Below are 23,678 nucleotides of genomic sequence, written 5' to 3'. Positions count from 1 at the left end.
CGTTTCTCCTGTGCTTTCTCCTCCAACATGCCTCTTTAGTCCGAGTCTCGTCCAAGCAGTTCTCCTGAGTCGGCGTTAATCATGCTGTTTTAGCGGAGGTGTGCGATGGATTAGTAGTAGCTGTATTAGTAGGCTGGAGCGGTATGGATTCACTGTGGTGTCCCATCTTATTCGCTGCAGTGGCTGTAAGCCTCTTCTCCTCACCTGCACTCGCTGACAGAAAATTTGGTAAGCAATTGTGTTTCATTTTGTTCTATCATTATTTTTCCAACAACAACCTCTTGTTCGCCGAGTGTATCCTCATTTAAGCGCCTCACAGACTGTCCGTGGTGATAAATCCACCTGTCTGTCTCGGTTTGGCTGGGTCGTTTACACAAACATCGCAAAAGTTATTTTAAATTGTAGTTTATTTTTTATAGTATTTCAAAGTGCATATCGCATTTTTCTTGCAGTTTCCAGAGGTTGTGCTATGGTATAGCTGTTTGCATGAGATCTGAAGATCCAACTGGAAAAGTTACATAATCTCAGACCCAATGGATAACATGTTTGCTGTGAGACTTATTGATGTGTAGTGTATGATGAGCGGTGTTATAAACTGCTAGTAAACACAGCTATACTACACACAAACGCACACTTTTTGCACCCAATAATTAGTTTTACAGTCAGATTGACACATAATAATGCACTCAATTTTATATCGTAATAGCTTCCATGCCCATACAAATTACTCAACACATACCCTTAAGGAGCATGCAAATTTAAATCCAGTTAAATATTTAATAATATCCTATACCTCCTCAGGACAGGGGCATCTTTCACAGCCCTGTGTTATTTTGAGACTTTGCCCAGTTGTATTTTCATTACCCTTGATTTGTTCTTGCCTCAGACACCACTTTAATTTGAAAAAGTATGGCACATGTCCAAAGTATGACATGTTGGAGAAGCCATCCTGATAATTGCGTCCTTTGGTTGAAACAGAAAGAGATTAGAGGATCTGATTTTAGTGTTTCAGATGTGTCTCCTTACCACCTCCAATTTACACCTCTAATCACACTTACTGGTCTAAGATCAGCAGTCATTACATGACAGTATAAACTTTATAATGAGCAAGAGGCAAAGATAGGTCTTAGGCTGCTGCTCTGTGATGATTCATACAGGCACCGGCTGCATCATATTCTTTATATTTAGAAGCAGAGGGTGTCTGTCCTCTTTTAATAGTGTAATATTTATGCTTTTATTACAGTTTAATTTTTCAATGTTGGATATTAGGTTGCAAACATGATATAGAGAGGACAGTTATTTAAACTTGTTATTGGACACATGGGTTTTTTTTCCTCCCTGCAAGTTGGCTAATTTATGGTTACAATACTTGAGAATGAGTCAGTGTTTATTCCCTGAGTGCATTTCTCTCATTGAATTCTCAGCATGTTTTTCTCTCTGTGTGTGGAAGAGGTCTCCATTGTCAGAGAGTGGCTGGGAGTTAGAGGTGGTTATTGTTTTTAATGAGTCCCACTGTGGATTACGCTATGTCATTGGAAAGCTTAGGATCAAGGTGTGTTGGCGTGATGTATGTATATCTATAATAAAACTGTGCATATACATGGGTGTGTTTGTGTGCTAGAGAGACAGCGGGAGCTTGTGGGTGTTAATGTCCTGTCTGTCTGACAGCACATGAAAGCCAGACGGAGGAAAATAAGTCTGCAGCTGCATGCTCTGATTATGAAATTAAGTGCTGTAAAATTTAATCAGTGGTGTGAATTTGGCCCTCTGCATGACACTAAAAACCTCTCAACTTTTCAAAATTCATAGAGCCTGAAAAGTAGCGTCATCTCTTGAGCATTTTGGAAGTACTTAATGCACTTCCAACAATCGGCCACACCTATTAAGAGTTCACAGAATTTGACTTTAATGCACAGTGTCAGTGTAAATCAGTGGTAATATGCAACCAAATAAAGATAATATTTAAATACATGAGGTGTGCATATAGAATATGTTTCCCCAAAGCCAAAATGCAGTAACTACATATTTGGTCAAAATGAGTTAAGACCTGAATCTGACATTTTGGCATTAGTTTTCCCGTATTACGATAAATTATGCCATAGAAATGTACATTTTTTGTCAAAACAGAGACAGACAACTGGACAGCTAACGCTAAAGCAGGGAGGATCATGGGGAGATGTATCAACGGTAAGCTAGCAGGGTAGATAGCCACAGCTAACCTTAGCTAAAGTTAAAGTTTACCAAAGATTCTCTAAACCGTCTCTTGTTTGACAGTTGTTAAACGGTTGTCTGGACACTAGAGAAACAGAGATATGTTTAATAACTATGCACTGTAAATAAGCCAAATACATGTATTGTCTTTAAAAAAAAAAAAAAAAGTAGTTAAAATGCACAAGAAAGATGAAAGAATTTATTTTGTTTGTAGTTACTGTGTTTTCCCCCGATTTTCCAAAGGCAGAGTATAATATCTACATTTTTAGGTCTTATGTAGGTTCTATGGCACGTATAGATGTACTGAATCAGCCTAAAGAGGCAGAAAATGAAGGAATTACAACCTTTCTATCTGTTGCCCCCAGCCTGAAAATTTAAAACCATTCTTCTCAAGTTCAACGCTTTTTTATTTCTCTTTCTTCGTAGCTCAGTTCAGTACTATAGGTCCCATCTGAATGAGTCACATGCTTTAGATTCACCCTAACCCTTACAGGATGACATAAACAGCAGTAAAAAAACTAAGACATGTTGTGGTCACCTTGATCCGATCATAAAGTCCATGCCATCTCTTCCAGGATGACGCTCTGGTCTTCCAAACAGTCGAGGTCATGGGCGGGTTAACATGGTGTACTTTTCCTGTGCTTTCATGCTGGTGTGACTCAACAACCAGCCTTGAGTCCAGTGCTTTGAAGCGAGGCATAATTCAAAAGCATACTTGAGAATTAGCCAAAGGGTGGTATTGCTACCAGTGGGCGATGTTTGACAAACTTAACAGCACTGTTAATTATATGATAAAACACACCCTGGAAGGCTGTGCAATATTTATCTACTGATGAAAGAGGGGGGGAAAAAAAGATGTAATTGAACTGAGGATTGGCATATTTTCCACTAAGAGTACAGGAAGGTTGATGCCCTGTTTACACTCCGTTAGGAAGAATATCATTTGAATAATGAATTCATTGACTAACGAAGAGCACCCTGCCAATGGAAGATTTGCAGAAATTGATTAGGTTGCGCATTAACACTCCAGCGCCTTGCAATCATCATTGCTATGAGGCCTGTTTCTCATTCTGTTCAGCATCTCTTTTCTGTTTTCAGAGGTTTGGCAGTGTCCTGAATCCCAATAACAACCACTGAAAATCATGTTTTTTGTTAGCTAGACAGGCAGCCAGGTCTTCAGCTGCAAGGTCATGTTGTATTAGCAAGAAATACTTTCAGCAATTTTGTTGAACGGGACACGAATCAGATAATAAATAGAGAAATATCAATCTAATAACCATAGGTTATGAATAGCTTTTGGGATTTCATGAAATGAAAATATCTCATATATATATATATAATAACTCCCACCAGGGTGTTAGCCCTATTCTAATATGCATTCACAAATCTTGCAGGAACACGGAGAGCAGATAACATTTCTCAAAAGTGAGACTACATGAAAATGAAAAAAACGTATCCATATTGATTGTGTTGATTACTAAAGCCGTGTGTAGCATTTGCAGAAGCATTTTAGGATTATGTGACTTAAATTAAGGAACGTTACAGTAGGCTATGTATTGATTGATATAAATATGTGATAGGGTTGTTATCTCCAATATGTACATGGAGACATTGTCCAGCTGTGCTGCTGGGTGTTTTCATTACAGCAGCCATTGCCTAATATACCCAGACAAGTTAGATTTGATTCATAGGCTGCTGAGCTCTATCTATTTTGCCACGGGCCTCTGTCATCCCATAGATATCAGGACTGAGTATGTCAAATATCTTATTGTGATTAAAAATCATCTGAGAGGATTGAAATGTGCTCTGACATGAGGATTGACATTTTGCAACAGTGTGAATTATGATTAGGTATATATCCAAGTGAGGTTGGATCTTGTTTCACTGGAAGTGTTTTGTTTTTATCCTTTATGTTGGGTTGTTTGTGTTGGCTTATTATTTCCTGAGTATCGACCTGGTTTATCCTGAGAGCAAGCTTACTATAGTTCATGTAAAACAACATTACACTGAGCATTTTAAAACAGTTTTTTGTCGAGACTGTAGCTCAAATCCAATTCATATACTGTATGTAACCATGAAAACGTCTTGCCAGTCTGTGCCAGAAAAGAAGTGAGAACAATGAGTTTACAGCCATGCTGGCAGATCTGTGAGGCTGTACTCAGGCACAGCAGTGCTTTGAGCTAAATGCTAACTTTAGCGTGCTCACAGACAGTGGGTAAAATTGTCTGCCGGCCAAATGGCTATTGATGTTCAAATTTTACCAGCAATTTAATAGATTACCAATGTTTTTTGGGCTGGTGAGTGAAGAAAATTCACCAATTGCATACTTGCATATTTAACTTATTTAACTTGCATATTTAAGAGTTTTATATATTAACTTATATAAAACTCTTCTTGGATGCCCTCTGAAACCAAATCATAATTAAAGTAAAAACGGATGCAAGATATAAAAACTAATAGGAATGAAACCCTGCGGCGGTGTCTCATAGTCTCAGTAAAGGTCGCGGTGCATTGTTCTTACCTCTTTGGCTGTCTGAGTCATCTTGATTGAACTGGTCAACTAGCTTGGCCCTCAGTTCAGAGTCTTCTTTATTCACACTTTGGATGTGAAGCTTTTTTAGAATTCACTAAAGGCTTTGACTCATCCATTAAAAGGCAAACTATATATTGGATGAGACTTTATTGTGCAATACAGCCCCCTCTTTGTGCACATGGCTGCCCTGGGTGGTTAAACGAGCATTTAGTGTGTTGTTTGCAAAGCCTGTTTTTCTAAATTAATAATCTCAACAGCTGCAGCATTCAATATGAGTATGCAGTAATTGGTCTAACATTGAGATGTTCTGCTATGTGTTGTTGAATGTAATATATGCCTATTGATTCTAACTAATAAACAGCACACAGTGTTGTAAAGGACCTCTTCTCAGCTGCACTGAACCAACAAACAGCTGCTACAGACTTGTGTTTAGAATTGTAGACTGATAAGCTATTCAAGTGTTGCTGTATTTCAAAATGCATGGGAAATATTAGAATGTTTAGTTAATTTTTTAATTTGCAGCCCTTTAAAGTGTAAGCACTGAATTTCTGACACAAAGCAGGCTGTATATTCCCGGTCTTGGGATGCTGCCACGGCTGGTGTGATAACAGACAAAGTGCAATGTTTCTTTGTGACTCAACAGATGCTCGGAGGAGTGTGTTGGCTTTGAGTTGTTTTTGAGATGAGGGAGTGGGAGCAAAGCGGCTGGCTGTGCTTCTGTGTCTTTTGAGAGGAAGGAAGTCCGATCTGTGTCAAATAGACGTGTCGAGGCAATCCATCTCGTTATTCTCTTTCCTACTTCGGTTCAAGGTGAACCTAGAAGATATTCTGGGTCAAGGAGGAAGAGTGCCACCAGAGAGGCAAGGAAGGTTATGAGGACAGCTCTTCTTTTACACCCTCAAATTAAATTACACTTCAGTAGAGGCTTTTTACTCCTTGCAGACTTGTCAGGTGTAGGAATGTGACAAATTAACACTACTACGTTGGTAAAATAGTTTTCCAACTTGCACATAACAGTGCATTGTACTTTCTCACCGCGCCGTATACCTGAGCTTCACCGCCTTGTGACACAGTGAGTGTAAAAACATCCTCGGGCATTAAAGGGTAGCTTTAGCGACGCCTTTTCACAACTTGCATTTGGTTCAAATGAAATGGCGTTGGTAAAGGGGTCAGTGTGAAGGTCACCTGTGTGTTGCACAGCCAAGATTTATAATGAGGACAATAACGCTGTAATGAGGATTCTGAAGGCTGCGAGTTGAGCACAAGAATTAATCTATACTATCTCAGCAGTGATTAAAGCAGTAATGTGTCTGCTTCGTCTTTGGGTGATGCTGATTAATACTCCAGACCATTTCTCAGTGCCGCAGGGGAACAAAATGACTGTTGGGAGGAAGCAAGGCGAGGGACGGAGAGATGTTGAAAATCTAATGGGGGAGGTACTATCCTATTTTTGTGACTAATTGATATGACAACTGTAGTCTGCGAAGTACATTAGTGACATTTTACTGGCAAATTTGAATCCACAAAAAACTCTCCACACCCAACTCTAATGAAACAAGCTGTTTGTAGCATTATTCCAAAACCACCAGTGTGATTGGACTCTGCCCCGTCCCAATGTTTTTTCAACTGTTGTAGCATTACTTTTGGGGGGGCAGCTCAGAATGGCTTTTGCAAATGATGTAATGTAATCATGTGAACTATTGAGGGGTACCAGCTTCATGTTTTAAAAAACCTTATAGCTGCACTTTTCAATATTTGTTATATAAACAATAGCTCAAATGACTATGTGAACGAGGTGGCTCGTAGTGAGGATTATCACCTAACCCTGCAGTATCCCTCAGCTCTATGGAGCTTCATAGCGTCTTTCAGCTCATTGTCATTGTCATCAACTTTACTGTTTTGATTCAGTCTTTTCACTCTGATAGGACCATTTTGGAATGTATTATGGCAATATGTTGTTCCACTGCCCTCAAAAAATTAGTCGATGCAGGTTTAAATAACATCTCCTTCTGCAAGATCCATCCCAAAACTAGACATTTTCATAATACCCCCTGTTTAATGTACATTAGGTACTGTAACTAGTTTTCAGTTTACCTAACATTGCAGGTTGTGCTATATTTGGATAGTCTAATGCAGATAATCAACTTAGCACTGGGTGATTATAATATCTCAGAAGAACATTTTCAGGTGAGACGGAAATCAGAATCAGAAAGGTTTTTCAGAAATCAGATGTGATCAATGAAATGTGTTCAGTATTTCAAATGGTGCCAGCTTATGTTAGACACAAATTTAATCAGCTGAAGGGAAGGTCTTCATGTATATTGTGGATGACATTATTGTTAAGAATCACCCAATAATCTAAGCCGGAACAAGCTTCAATTGAATTAAAAAGCTGTACTTAAAGTGGCCATATTATGCTCATTTTCAGGTTCATAATTGTAATTTGAGATTGTATCAGAATAGGTTTACATGGTTTAATTTTCAAAAAACACCATATTTTTGTTGTACTGCACATTGCTGCAGCTCCTCTTTTCACACTGTGTTCAGGTCTCTGTTTTAGCTACAGAGTGAGACCTCTTAACTTCTGTAATATCTTTGTTGTCAGTCGCACATGCGCAGTAGCTTCCAACTTTGCATGGAATACCTGCAGAACAGGGACATGTAAGTAGTTCTATACAATTTATACTGTAGATTAGGGTGAATTTGTGTGTGTTGTAGCAGTGTTTTGCCATTGAGAACGAGCTAGCATGCTAGCGCTAGCTAACGGTTAGCCCCCTAGGCCCCTCGTCTCGGCTAGTTACGTAGAAAGCCGTGCAGATTTTGAACAGCTCACCCGGAGACTGAAGGCAGAACACATTCAGAAACCTGTATCTCACTCAAAACAGCATGGATGTTTTTTTTCAAAGTTTGTATGTGTGTGGAAGCACCAGAGACACAAAATAACACCCCAAATCCCAGAAAAAGTGATTTTTTTCATAATATGGGCACTTTAATGAAAACTGTCATTGGAAAAGATAAAACTGATGGGTTTGTTTGATTTTGGAAAGATTTGTGGATTCTCCTCAAGCCACAAAAAAATGCCTTTCCCTTAGTGATGATATGTGGCCTGAGTGGGTAGAAGTATGGATACAGTTTTCGTGCTTAAGTGGGTACACAAATGGCCCTTGATATGAATTGACAAAACCAAAGGTACTTCACTCCACAGGTTATCTAGCTAAACACTTTAATTGGGAGCTATAAAATGACCAAACAGACACCAGAATGACTTGAGCACACCTGCATTTGAATTTCTACTTTTCATCAGTAGGGGAAGTAGTACCCAAACACTGTTGTGCTGTGACAACCTGCACTTTAAATGAGGTTCAACTGGCACTCATGACAGTTAAAGCCTTTTATTTCATCTGGAGGACTGGAGATTTCCCCCGGGCCAGGATGTGTTGGTTCACTTTGAGTTCCTCAGGAGTAGGATGCTTTGCTGTTCAACTTGCTCTGGTTCTGCACTTCAACGCCCAATTACACCTCAGAAGAGGGGAGACAATCCAATGTCTGAATCATTCAACGAGGGTCAGAGAAAAGATCAAACCGACCTATTTCTAGATCCTCAGTTGCCGCAGTATTGCTGCCATCTTTAATTCATGGCCGCTGTCGCCTGGAGCAGGCAGCTGAGTGACTAAGAGTGACCTGCCTGCCTGCTCGGGAATTCTGAGACAAATTCTCTGGAAAATCTGTGAGAAATGTGTTTGGTTACACTCCTCTGGATATCATATCAAAGTGATTTTAAAGACTCCCTGCTTCTAGCTCCTACTTATTATTCATGCTTTTCTTTTTCTTTTTTCTTTTTTTTTTAAATCACTTTAGATGCACTCCCATGCATTTCATTTTCAAGGAAAAGTTTTGGGAAATACACTTATTTGCTTGCTTGATGAGAGTTAGATCAGAACATGTCTAAAATATGACAGGCTAGCCGTTTCCCCCTGCTTCCAGTCTTTGTGCTAAGCTAAGCTAAGCTAACTGGCTGCTTACAGTAGCTTCATTTTTAACATACAGACATGAAAATGTCATCGATCGTCTCATCTCCCTCTCCGCAAGAAAGCATATAAATGTATTTCCCAAAATGTCAAACTGTGCCTGGATGCAGATAGTGGAATGAAAAAGAAGCCTCAACAGTAGTGTAGCATGGTCATTTTATGATATAAAAATGGATTAACAGTGTGTTTCACCCCAAAAAAATGTCCTCGTGAAATGTCAGTGCACAGAATGTCACGTCATTATTTAAACAACTGTTATAAAAAAAAAGTCTTGTCATGTTAATATAAAAGGTGCACAAGGAATGTATGGAAATGTTGAACCACCATGGCTGCATTGCTGACAGCATGATGTGTAGCTTTTGACAGGAACAGACATTTTGGAGCAGAGATAAGCTTGGAGCCATCTTTAATTTTAGCAGTAGAGCGCCTTAATGACACAAGCTGTTTGAATCGGCGGACATGGTGTCAAGCTGATGCTAATTTGCTTGCAGGTGATGTTCCTGCTCCAGCCGTGTTCCCTTTTCAATTTCACTTGCACTTTTATTGCCATTGTCACCTGCTGCACTGTTCTGAAATGGCTTCTTTGGCTGACAGTACAGGTGTGTGTGTGTGTGTGTGTGTGTGTGTGTGTGTCCTCAGTCGCAAGTTATAATTATTATAAAAGATAAGTCACTGGCCCCAGAGAGTGAATGAAATATGTCCTAAACTGCAGCAGGCTCTGGGAGTGGCTGTCCTCGCTGCAAGACTCCCAGCATCCTCCTTGGCCCCTCAGACATCACAGATGGTATCCCGGCACAAACCAACCACCTGTGAGGGGAAAGTGAACGATAAAGTCTCTGACTTCTTGTTCAGCCTTGAGTTTAGCCTCATCAGGACATATTTTATGTTTTTTTATTTTTTTTATTCATTTTATTTAAACAGGGACAATGCACAAGTTAACATTAACCTTGTATAAGAACAAGGAGAGATGCATTGTGCCAGGTTGTAGCACAAGTGCTATTTTCCACCCGTAGTCCCTTGGCAGGTCAGTAACACAATAAAAATTCCATGCAAGTGAAATACAAAACATTAAAATATACAATTTTACAACCACAGTCACACCTAATTTACAATTAAAACTATCATGTGCTCAATTGTTCCCCCTTCCTAAAACCAACCCCCACCCCACACCAACAAAGCTATGCAATCAAAATCCTTACCTCTCCCAATACAAACACACACATACACACACACTTCATAAATGTGTACAATTTAGTTGTGACAGTAACCATGCTTTTGTCAAACTCGAAAAGGTTTGAGGATTTGTACATGTAATAAGGTGTGTGGGGAGAGTATTCCACTGAGTTATGGCCACAAAAGAAAAGGATGATTTGCCAAATGAAGTTTTGCGATTGGGAATATTGCACTCTCCTTTAGTGGTTGACTGAGTAGCTCTTTTTTTTTTTCTATGTTCCAGGCAAGGTCGGCCAATCACGGCCAAATGTTTGAGACAGCAGCTCCTCTAGACTGAAACCTGCTCTGAGATGTGTAATGGACGGCTTGATAATGTACAGGTGGCAGATTATCTGCAATATTAATGTGGTTATGTCATTTTCTAATGAGAAACTCTGAGTCATTCTATTGTAATTGCTTTTCCTCAAATAATGAGCTTCTTGCTTTTAACAAGCACCTCTGATTTCACTCCCCCAAGGGTAGACACCCATGTTGTTATGTCCCTGACACGCTGTGTAGCTGAGGTTTTAACTGAAGGTGAATTGTTTTGTGTGCGTATGTGTGAGAGTGTGTATGTGTTGCACGTCGCTTACTTATACAGAAGATCCCTTAATATCAATTAGTGGTAACAAGACAGGCAGGGGACATGATGGGAAAGTGTCTCTGTGCTACACAGTTGTGTATAGAGGCTCTTGAGAGGTTAAGGCCACGGTTAATTGATCCAGGTTCTGCATGCATTTTTGGAAGTGTTTTTTTGCAAAACCTCCATATCCTATTGCATTTAATTTAGGATTGTGCATTTAATAAGAGCGACTGAGACAAAATACTGGAAGATATGTCGGATTGCACTTTTTTTTTTTTTTTTACTATCTTCTGATTTAAAGGATAATGAGAATACAGGCCACTAACAAGACATGTTAAAAAGCTGAACTGACTTACTGCATCCATTGACCTCCTGGATTCTCCATGCATACTGTAGTTGTAAATTAGGTCACACAGTGCCTATTTTTGGAGGGCAAGCTTCTGCACATTTACAGTACCTGTAGTTAGCTCACATCCAGTGTTGCTGCTATCGATTATTTTCATTATGAATTAATCTGGCAGTTGTTTTGATTGTGAAGTTTTATCCAGATGTTTAGTTTACAATAATATAAAACTAACACACTGACATCTTTACTCCGTAAATGACCCAAACAACTAATCAATTATCTAGAGCTGCAACAATTTGGCAATTGTGAGTATGTACTATACATTATTCCTTGATGGATTGATTTAGTTTTTTTTGACGCAAAGTATTAACATTTTACTAGTTTTAGCTTCTTAAATGTGAATACTTGCTGGCTTTTGTAGTCTTCTGTGATTGCAAACTGATTGGGTTGTGTCTGTATATTGGACAAAACAAGCAATGTGAAGACATCATCACGACACATTGGAACACAAGATGAAAAATAATAATTTTAACACAGATAGCACACTCAAATCATCTCTGTTGATCCACCGAATCCCACAGAGGCTGTACTTACTCGACTAGTTTCCCATTGATGAGCTACTGTGATGAGGTTGACATGGCAACAGAGCATCAACATTCAATAGCAAGTGTAGCAGTTTTTTGGAAAGGTAATTTTCTTTGTGAAACGATCTTGTATGCCTAGAATTACACAAGACAATGTGGCTATTCTTTTGTCAGGATGCTTCATTAAGATATAATCTGGGACACAATTTTTTTTGTTTTGTTTTTCACCAGCTTTCTTCCTCAGCATCCTTTTGTTTTTTGTCCGCTTGAAGTAATCAGCAGCATCCGCTGTGATTGCATTTTAATTAAAAAGGCGCCATTTTAATCATCTCTGGCATGGTGTTGGAGAAAGGGGATGTGGCGTTATCAATCCTATGTCCCTGTCTAACACACACACACACACACACACACACACACACACACACACACACACACACACACACACACACTATGTCTGACTAACTATGCATGGCTGGATGCTTCATTAAATGGAAGGTCATAATTAATATTGAGAGCTGACAAGGCCTCCCAGAGAACCCAATGAATTAAGCAGGGAAGTGATGAGGAGGTAAAGTTGAATGGACTGACACTAATTGCAGAGCGGTGAGATGCATGGTCAAGAGGGATCGCGTGACTCTTTCTAAATGCTCCTAAGTGCTCTGTAGCCTATAAGTATGGTCTACTACAGTGGTTCCCAACCTTTTTTCCTTGGCACCCCCCCTACTTATGTCTAAGAAAAGCTGAGCACCCCCATAGTTTTTATACCGACTTTTGTATACATTATATATTCTAGTGTATTATCATAATTTGTTTAACCTGCAAATATTTTTTTTTTTTTACCTCAACCTCAAACCAGATAAAGACTTGCACACCCCCTGTGATCTTTGCCGCCCCCCTGAGGGGTCCCCGGACCCCAGGTTGGGAACCACTGGTCTACTATATGTTTGTAGTCATCTTCAAGCTTCTTGGTAAAATATTGATATTTTGGCATTCATTTGAAGTTGTTTTTCTGTCCATCTGAAGAATGTAAGTCCAATATTTACTCTATTTTAGCTCTGTTTTGTCTTTACCAACTCGTGAGGAAAATATCTGGCTCTTTAGCTGCAAAATGCTCCGCTGTGTTTACCAGCTAGTCGCTAACTTTGTCTGTCTGTCGTTTGGGTGGGTTTTTATCAGAGCAAACCAAAGCAAAAGAGCTGAAAGATGCTAAAAGGCTCTGTAGAACTATGGGAACTGCAGATAAACTGCTGATAAATCTCTGTGTCACTACAAGTGACCCTTTTTACAGTATGTCACACATAGTCATTTCATTCATTGTTAATAAACAAGATTTTGTAAAGCAAAAGAAATGTGTGCTAAAAAGTTTGTTATGGTTTCCTATTATATTTTATATTGTGCCCTATAGTATTAATATCTGTGGGAAGGAGTGACATTATTGATCTCTGCTGTGGCAGGAAGCTTTGGAACAAAATACTTAAGTCTATGTGCTGTGTTCAACCAACAGCAGCATTTAGAGTTATGGATAACTGCAAAATGTAGCTTAATCTGTGCATGAAAATGAGGAAAGTATTTGTTAAAAACTGGTAGTGTTAAAAAAATAACACTACCAGTTGTCAGAAAAGCTATTTGTAGTCTTGATATTCCAGCAGTGAGTTGTTTTTTTTCAGTTCAGGACGTTCTGCCTTTTAGTTGAGAGCTGAGCGACCTTACAGCTCTGTTATGATGCCACACTCTACATCATTAAATAGCCATTTCGCAGACATATTGAGGCCATTACCTCTAAAAGATGTAATTTCATCAAATGTGCCCTCGACTTCCAAACAAAATGGCTGCATATTGTGTCTGTATGATCAAGTTAGACTAGACTGTAATAGTTATAACAGAATAATGATCCTAATGATGAATCTGCAAGAAGAAAAGTTCCTGTCTCATCCATAGCTTTCTGTGTGAATTGATCTTCTCTTGTCATTATAAAAGAGGCCTTTTCGGGTTGTGGGATTTGTTGTCACTTTAGGGCCACCGTACTTTACTCCTCCTCAGCCTGTTCTCTATTCACGGTCAAAAGCTGCTCATTGCTGTCCATCGAGGCCACTGGGCCAGGAGGGTGCATCCAATAATGTCACTCCTACTGATGAGCTGAACCAGGGAAATAACAAAGATAAAAGACTTGACAAAAGAGGGCTGAAGCTTGACCCAGTTGTTTACAGATTGTCTCTGCGTTGCCAACATCCAAACGCCATAAGCTTTGTAGTATGAGCCTGTCGAGAGTGTATTGAACAAATCCGAATGGTTCTTAGTGGCTCTTTCTTAGCTGAAGGTCTGATTATGTTGGGCTTGTTTTGACCCTGAATGTGACCGACAATAACACTTCTAAAGGAGCTTTTACCCCACAGACTATTTTTTTCTTTCAACGCCGTTTTTTCCTGGAAACGTGTAAATGTGGAGGATCACCTGTGCAAACCGGCGAGCAGAACAATGCTCGCCCAACTCCCACATGTGAGATATGAACACAGGGAACAGCTTCTCATAATGCTCCTGCCATCTGTTCATTTATAGTCTGGAACACCCAGCCCCTGGTCCAAGCGTTAAAGTTCATTAATATTCATACAACATTCATATATGGAAACGTTGGGGTATTAGTGTCAGAGACAGGATAGAAGAAGTCGCAATAATGGATGATTGATGGCTCTGCCATTAGCAGCGAGGTGGGCCTCGCTGCTAATGGCCAGAGTTAATGCAGTACTAAGCTGTACTTTTATGGAGCGGTGACATATATATAGAAATTGTGATATTGGGCTAAATTACAATTCAGTACCTTTTCTGTACATTCAGTCGTCTATTGTGTATACTACATATGCTTATGGCCTCCATTTATATCCAATATCAAGGGATTTGTTATGTTTTCTCACTACCTGCTGGACTGGTTTGCAATTTCCCTCTTGTCCCCTCTAAAGTTGACAGTGATTTATATGAACAAATTAGGCTGCAGCTAATTTTCTTCACAGATTGAAGGAAAAGTTGGACATTTTGGGATATACTATAGATTTATTAGCATTCTTGGTTAGAGTTAGATGAGAAGATTGATACCACTCTCATACCTGTGTGGTTAGTTTAGCAAATTGTCGTTTTTACCTTCTGCTTTTCCAAAGCTCGTTGTTTCCCCCCAAACAGCAATCCTCACATCTACGTGGCAAGAAAGCAAATAAGCATACCGGTACTTTCCAAAATGCTTGTTTTTCGATTTAAAATGTCCAGAAATGCTGTAAAGTATTTAATCTTCAATAATATAAAAAAAAAAGAGAAAAGCAGCAAATCCTTCCTTTTGAGAAGCTGGAACAAAATTATTTATGTTGTAGAGCAACTTTTAGAGCAATTTTATTTTTGTCCATTAGTAAGTCTTGTGTTTCACCTTCTCTCCCCTCCAGGTTGCCTGTTTGAAGACGAGCTCTGTACAACATATGAGTTCTGCGTCAACGGTAAGTTGGACTCATGTACGCCCACCACCATACCTCATTATACTGTACATCATCCCTGTGGTATCAACTATCACCGGCAGCTCTAAAGCCGTGCTGGCTATTTTTAATCATTCAGGAATTTATAGATACATAGATGGAGAGCTTGCTCACAGCATCTTGTTTCAGCTCAGTTTAGACATATGAGTCATGTTTAAGAAAAGAATTAAAACAACTGGGAGCCAGGCTGCAATTCAATTCAATTCAATTCAATTTTATTTATAGTGTCAAATCATAACAGGAATTATCTCAGGACACTTTACAGATAGAGTAGGTCTAGACCACACTCTATAATTTACAAGGACCCAACAATTCCAGTGATTCCCCCAAGAGCATGCATGAATGCGTAAGTGCGACAGTGGCAAGGAAAAACTCCCTTTTAAGAAGAATCCTCGGACAGACCCAGGCTCTTGGTAGGCGGTGTCTGACGGTGCCGATTGGGGGTATGATGAACAATGGCAATAATAGTCACAATAAAGATATTGTAATAGTTATAATAGTTCATGGTGTCGTAGAGCACAGCAGGGCGTAACAAGGCGTGGCAGGGCGTTGGCCGGACATAGCAAGTCGAAGCCGGGCATTGCAGTGCGTAGCAGGGTGTAATAGGGCACAGCAGGGCGTAGGGCAGGACCACGGCGACAGCTGTCACCATGATGTAGGTGCCATCATGATCCAAGATGATGATGCTGGGCGGAAAAAGAACATAAGGACTCCAGGGAATAAGCTCCCCGGAGCTATGTTAGTTACAAGCATTTCTGTGACACGAATACACACATACAAAGGAGAGAGAAGCTCAGTGTGTCCAAGGAGGTACCCAGGTAGTCTAGAACTATAACTGCATAACTAAGAGCTACAGAGAAGGGGAGATCGAGAGGCTGTGTTACTGCAACAGTAAGAACAACACAATATAGCTATTACACAACAGTTGTCTCATTTTATTCAACTAACAACCAGGCTTAGGATCAATACCAGTAGGATGTTTTCCCTTTTATAAGTTAAGGTTTACTCAAACTGCAACAACCTCATCCATAAAACCATCTTGTCATGAAGGATGGGTGTGTCTGTGTCAGTGGTTGCCATGACAACGTGTCACCTGATGAACGGAGGGGAAATGTCAGGGCTTTCTACAGTGTGGCATTCAGCAGAATCACACAGAGCGGGGGCATCAATTTTGAAGGGGATTGATAGGATGTCGATATCCAGAATCATCTTTACGAGAGAGCCGTCGTGAAAGGTTAATGTATTCTCCTATTGTGGAAGGTTTCAACACCATATTGTTCTTACATGCACACAGGAAATCTACATCCATCCCAGCGTTTGTTTCTGAGCCTCACGAGCATAATGATTAAATGCCCTTGCACTTTGAGGTTCTTTGTTCTGTTTGCTCACTTCATTTACTTTCTGTAGATTCATCACACAATCAATTTCACAAACAACATGAAGCCAGCAAAGAGAACACTTGCTCTGTGGCAGACAATAGAACTACATCCGAAACATGATGTGACCTATAGGAAACAGCGTGAAGTATCACACAGGACAAGTACCAGTTTGAATATGAATATGTCAATAAAAAGAGGAGGATGAGAATGACCCGAAATAATTATCTTTTGTATCTGTGTCGGCTTCTCCCTAGTTATGTGGGTGATTTTTATATCAAATGCTGCTTAGTACTTTAACATCTTGTGGATTGACAGTGAAAATATGAATGTTAATATTTTAATTCTCATACAGTAGTCAAGTCAATTGATCAGGTCTGCAACTGACAATTATTTTCATTATTCAGTATTTTCTCAAGTAATGTTAATAATAGGTAATCATTTTTTCTCTAAGAGATAGAAAGCAAGCAAAAGAAATGCTAATTTCCAACTGCCAAATATATTCAATTTACTATTATATCTACATTTCAAAAATGTTGCTGATTGATTGTCTGTCGATCAAAAAATACAAAAATAAATATTGATGAAAATCCATCCAAAATGAACAGATAAAGCATGGAATTAAAACACAATAGGCAAAATGCATAGATAAATAAAGTATAAAAAAGCAGAGACTGGATATCAACAAGTAAAGAAAAGAGATGGGTCTTAAAGAAATAGTTTAACATTTTGGGAAGTACATCTATCTGCTTTCTTGCCAAGAGTAAAATGAGAAGATTGATACCACTCTCACTATTGTTTTAAGATCTGTTTTTGAAGATATCTGTTGGCTGAGGTGAGATCTAATAGTGAGGAGGGATGTCGGTAGTCTTTTTTTTTGCAGTTGCATGTTTGAGAGGCAAATTTTGAGATCCCTATCCTGATTTCCATATTAACCCAGTTTAGGAGGAAACATGGAAGGAGGAGGCAGCGCAGAACAGACATATAAAAAACTGACTTTAATTTCACAGACTGTGTTGGTACAGAGGGGAGCCGTGTGTAGCCTAATAGAGGGAAATTGCTGACACCTCGACAGAAAAAAACCCAGAGGCACAGAGGAGAGTCGTGTTTTCACATTACATTAGACTATCATGCAAATCTTTGACATGGATTGTCATTTCTTTTCTCACATCTTTTCATCTTCTCTTTTTTTTTATTTTTACCACACTTTAGCCAAGGGAGCAGCACTCACAACATCCCTCTCATGCTGAAATATAATTACAGGCGCTATAAAGGCAAATATATACAGGCAAGAAAGACTAATGTTGGATTAATGTTGTACCTAATATGCAAGTAATGAAACATTATTTAGTTGCATCATAACCCTATGTATATTCAACGCTCTGTTACTCTCCACCGGACTCCTGATGAGCAGCAGCCACCACCGCACAGACTACAGAGGATGAGTGGGAGTAACTAGGTCTGCCACTTCAACTTCCCCAGGTCCCTGAAGGAGTAACCTGGTTTATTCTGGGCTGGGCCAGCCATGCTCTTCCTCACCCGTGCTGTTGCCATGCAAAGTGGCTGTGGGAAGCTGCCAATCAGCACCATTTTATACATGGTTAACTGTCGTTTAGAGTGCATATAAAAATGATTCACCCCTGTTGGAAGTTTTTATGTTTTATTATTTTATAACATTGAATCAGAGTAGATGCTCTTTTACATTGATTAACAGAAAAGACCCTTTAATGTCAGAGTGAAAACGGATCTCTACAAAGAGATTTAAATTAATAAAAAATAAATAGTACAAAATGTATGTTTGCATACTGCAATATTCATCTCCTTTAATAGGACACACCCAAATCATTGCTGGTTCACCAATTTACTTTTTTTAATTAACTTTTTTTTTATAGCTATTGTTGCTACTGTGCGGCTGTTAAGCTTTCTGCCCTTGGACAGAAAATATAAAGTTTACTGTACAAAGATAATGTTGGCAGATTTACCCGGATTTACCACCCAAAATTCTTAATTTTTTTAAACAGTGGGTGTCACAGTCTGCCTCTCTGTCACTCTTCTCCAGCCACATTTCCCATTCCCCAGGCCTCTTCATTGCCATTTTCCATCCAACCACCAGATGTCCTCAGACTTGTCTGCTTTGTCTGTGTTTGGGTCCAATCCATCGTTTGAGTCGTGCAAATGGGTCTTTAATTTCTCACAGAAGTAAATTTCTAGTGTGTTGGCTGAAATGACTGATGCTATCACATTTTGCTCAAATGCTCAAACACCGTGAGTTGGTTAAAAACCTCTTTTTAATGTTTCCAGCTGATTTGTTTAACAGCCCTGTAAAATGTTAAAGAGGTTAAAGCTATGCTAGCTAACGATCCAGCTAACGTAGAAGACATTGTTTGTGTATTGCAGGTTAGAGCCTGTTAGCCCTAGTATTATAATATTGTAAAATAAAACTGAACAAACGGGAACATTGCAGTGTCCAGAAGTCATAAGCTGATATAGGCCTGTCCATACAGAGTTGATGCTGCTAAAGGTGCGTGTGCTAAATACTCACTTTGAGGGTTTAAATACTTATGGAAACAGGTACTTTCTGTTTTATATTTGTAATAAATTTAGATCAATTTGCCACATTAAATCTACTTTAATCAATTGTCAATATTTTTTATAGGGTACTAGTAGCAGCTTTAATAAATGAGGAGTCCATTTTGGAGCAAAGTTCCTTCAATATGTTCTTCTACTGTAGATGTTATTGTGTCATTAATTAAGTAGGTCAATTACCATCCTCCATATATCATTAGATCTTCTGCTGTCATGCCTCATTTTGGAACCAACCTCTTCAAATCTTTATTTCCATCTTCAGGGGAATACTTTCTCAGGGGTTCCTTTAAAATTATATTACATTTCCTTTTCATTTGATTACCCTGAGACCAGAAAAGCATTTTAATTTGATGCAACTCTCCAGAGTCTGTGGCTTACTGGTATGATAAGCCTAGCTAAAGTACAGTGGATAAGTGCTAAAAGTTTCCCTGAGGGCACCAGTTGTCTCCTATTAAACACTTAACCAACAGCGTTTTATCGATTGGTGGTTACCTTGCCTCCACTTGGGCCAATATTCTCTGAAACGTCTGTGCTGTATTTTAGATATCAACGATTTAGGTGATAGTTCTATTGATCAAATCTTGAAAAGGGTTCAACTGCAGCATAAACGCTTTAAGTAACCACTACAAAATCTCTTAATCCCAAACAATCTGCATGGGTGGAGAAAGAGTGTCAAAACAGTAGGTGCAAACCTGTATTTACATGTAGATTGTGATGCATGCATCAATGTAACCATCATTTAGTAGCTACAAATTTCACATAAAAAAAAAGCCCTGTATAATCCTTAAACACTTCATTAATCATATCCTGATCACTTTTGTTTCTGTTCTTTATTAGCAGACTACATCTGGCCTGTCTCGGTGCATTGATTCGGGCCTATTCATTTTCATGACATGAGTTGCACAGCTAATACACCTGTTTCAATACGTCTTAATGTGTCTCCTGGGTTCGTCTTCCCCTCCTTCAGACGTACAGTCTTTTAGAAATGCATTGCCGACTCTCGGCTTTAGTGTTTGCTCCTGTTATCCCAAAGCCTTAGCCTTCACAGTTTAAATAGCTTTAGCAGCAGCCGGGTGTCACTCCGTCTGTCTCAGTGGGAGGAGAGACGGTGTGTGGATTTACAGCTCTTTACCTTTTTTTTGGCTGAAAATCTTCGTCTTTATTACTGTGTCAACATGGCGCTGATCCAGACGAAGCTACTCTTTAGTGAGAATGTCACTGATTTGTAGGATTGTACGGATTGATTGATTCTGTGGCCTTTCATGCATTATAGATTAGACTGATCAAGGTTCATTTGCATTGCAGTTGCCATTTGATCTTCACAGTGACACAAGGCATGAATTGATCCATTGTCAGCTCAGAATTCCCTTCAACCTGACAGATGGTCATTAGAAAACCACGGTGTTCTTCTCTGCTTGACAGATTTTGCTTTATTGCCAAATAGCCTTGATTGTGTTGGACCTACATGGTTCTCTTGTTATCTGCTGGCATATTTAAGGAAAAACTAGCTCATATTTAATTGCCCTGCTTTTCTGTGTTATCCTCCGATTTGAACAACACATCATGCACATGCACCACCAAGCCTGAAATTAAAATGTTGTTTTTAGCTCTTAGAAAATCAGTTTCCTGCAAACTTTCAACTACAATGAACCATTGTTGCTTGATAATCTCAGTATTGTGAAAACACACTATAAAGTGACGGAACAGTGCTTTGTGATTCATCATGCATGTGGCTCCGAATGATTCAGCATCACTTCGATAAATCAGTCAACTCTAACGTTTGTCAAACAAGGATTTCTTTGTTGTAAAATACCTCTGACTTCTATTTTGAATGCACTAAATCCCTGTGTGTGTTTGTGCATCTGGTTGCTATCAGGAATGTCCCTGATAACGGAGAAGGAAGTAACATGTTTAGAAGTAGCTATTGCCATGGAAACCAAGTAGCAATGCAGGGCCTCAAACTCATTTTTCTGTCACTTGTTATGTCAGCAGCCTCCCCTTATTTCTTACATAATATGTGTTGTTAGTGCCTGACTAGAAAAAATTAAACCTTTTGTTGTCATTTTATCAGCCATGTCACGCTAGATAAATATAAAAAAAGAGAGGTTGTTGGCGTAAGAGTGAAGAGACAGCTGACGTCTTGCGATCCAGACGTCTGTAGGTTGGAAGTTTTCCTTCCTTTGCTGTTTGAGATGCCAAAATAACTCCTGAGCGTTGTGCTGTGTTGTCTATGCTAATTCACCAACTCCCACGGGCTTCTTTCTCTACAGAGCTGTCATTTAATGGGTCACAGACAAAAGGGCGGAAGTCAGGAAAACACTCGCTTCTCGTTTAGAATAAGAAATCTTTTTTTTTTTGTACAATAATTGTTTTGGCAATTTTTAAGCCTTTATTCGACAGGACAGCCCAAGACTGGAAAGGGGAGAAAGAGGGGGATCGACATGCAGCAAAGGGCCGCAGGTCGGAACCAAACTCGCGGCCGCTGCGGCAAGGACTGAGCCCCCGTACACGGGGCGCACGCTTAACCAGGCGATCCACCATAAGAATTCAATTTAGATGCTGACATCACATTATTATCTTTTTAATCATCAGTCACTGAATTATACACCAAAGAAGTAAGTAAGTAAGTAAGTAAAGTTTATTTATATAGCACATTTCATAGATAGAAAATCACAAAGTGCTTCTCAATAAAATGTAATACAGTACAACAAATTAAAATACAAGAAAATGAAATACAAATAGAAAACAAAACAAACAACCATAAAAACCCTCGACTAACTAAAAGCCTGCTTGAAGAGCAGAGTCTTACAGATACAGTGTTATTACAGATTACAAAAGTTACAGATGAGTAGAAATAAAAAGTGAATACTTTTCTTTTTCACTTTCGATGCAAAGGTGAATCTCGACCTTTCCCTCTCTGAGTTAAAATGTTAATTCTAGGGCTGTCAAAATAACGCGTTTCTTTTTTACTTTCTTAAAAAGTATTGGTTCAGGCACCGTTAATTATGTATGCGATTAATTTCGATTAATTAATCACAGAGTATTTAATTAATTAGATTACATTTTTTAATCGATTGACAGCCCTAGTTAATTCACATAGATGATAAGAAATATTATTTGTCATAGACATATAGTGTATAATGGCATTGGAAGAGGAGACCTTGAGAGTCTTTGTGTAGAGAGTGTTTGTGTAGTCTACGGTCCCCAACGTGTCATCGAGCATCCATCGTACCATTGATGTCTACTGTCATTGTCCGACATCTTGAGCCTAATTAATGGGATGCTGTGGTGCATGACAAAGTGTTGATTCACATGATTAGATCCCATCTAATCACAGTTGCTTCCTCAAACATACTCTCACACGGTAGTATGCATGATCAAACACACACACACACACACACACACACACACACACACACACAGTGCGTGGCACTATCTTTGTGGGGACCCGTCATTGACATAATGCATGCCCTAGCCCCTTACCCTAACCTTAACCATCACAACTAAATACCTAACCTTAACCCTTACCCTCACCCTAACCATAACCTAATTCTAACCCTAATCCTAAAACCAAGTCTTAACCCTCAAACAGCCCTTTAAAGTTGTGGGGTCCAGCATTTTGGCCCCACAAAGCTGTCCGGACCCACAAGTATACTGTATTCCCGGTTTTTGGATCCCACGAATATAGTTAAACAAGAACACACACACACACACACACACACACACACACACACACACACACACACACACACACACACACACACACACACACACACACAGATGAGATGGCTCAGATCGAATCTACAGAATCATCTAAGAGGTGGACTTTCATTTAGTGAGTTTAGCCAACAAGATGCATGGATTCATCTCTCCAGCTGAGAGAAGGTGACAGCAGTGGGTCATTTATATTCCAGGCGTTGTGTCTGCACACTTCTTTCTGACCCCCTGAGCCTCAGCATCCTTCTGAGGTCTAGACCAGCCATTGAATTATGGGGCTGATAGGGACTCTGTGGCGTGGGTTGCCTAGCAACCTGTATTGAGTGAGCTGGGAGGCCTGCTGATGAGGGAGATTACCAGGGTCCCTGATAAAGTCATTCCTGCCATGAAAGGCTGCTTATCGTGGCGCTGTCAGAAGAAAAAATGTCATCTATTACCTCCCCCAAAACAGGAAGTTATCGGTGCGGCGACACTGCAGGTGCCACACATTTCAACTGGGCAGGTGGAAGTCGTATTACTTCGAAAAATGTCTTACATCTTACATCATGTGCGTTCTGACTTACAGCTATCAAAACATATTGGTTTTCATCGTTTTCCTCTTTTCTTTTTTTTGTAGATGGAGTGTTTGGACGGTGTCAGGAGTTGGCCGCTGCAGACCTGTACAGATATGATGTTTCTTCCTCTGCTCTGCAACGCCTCAGGATCCTCCTACAGAAACTGGCTCACAGAGGTACATACTGCCTGTTTGCCTGCCTGGCTTTGTGCAAGTACCCCCCCCCCGCAAAATACTTGTCTACTGCCATTGTGTGATGCAAGCCAAATAAGCCAAGCTGTCTCCTTGGCTAGCATAGTGCAACACCATTGAGCTAGAACAGGTCATTTGACTCATACTGGGCCATTGTTTTGCCATCATCGCTTAACTCCAGCAGCCAATCTAATTGGCTTGTATGCTGGTGGGACATTTAGAGCTAATTTTGTGGATGAGTTACT

General features: G+C 39.6%; 1 protein-coding gene across 1 annotated transcript in view; it reads left to right on the top strand.

Annotated features, from left to right (window-relative positions):
- Window positions 1-143: 143 nt before the first annotated feature.
- Window positions 144-23,678, top strand: part of ptprn2 (protein tyrosine phosphatase receptor type N2) — a 130,722-nt gene continuing 107,187 nt past the window's right edge. The window contains exons 1-3 of the mRNA XM_078280574.1: window positions 144-228; window positions 14,923-14,973; window positions 23,305-23,418. Coding sequence (XP_078136700.1) covers window positions 144-228; window positions 14,923-14,973; window positions 23,305-23,418 — 250 coding nt within the window. The remainder of the gene's footprint in view (window positions 229-14,922; window positions 14,974-23,304; window positions 23,419-23,678) is intronic.

This window comes from Sander vitreus, chromosome 22, assembly GCF_031162955.1.
Source record: "Sander vitreus isolate 19-12246 chromosome 22, sanVit1, whole genome shotgun sequence".
Lineage (NCBI taxonomy): Eukaryota > Metazoa > Chordata > Actinopteri > Perciformes > Percidae > Sander > Sander vitreus.
This window is presented reverse-complemented; position numbering and strand designations above follow the sequence as displayed.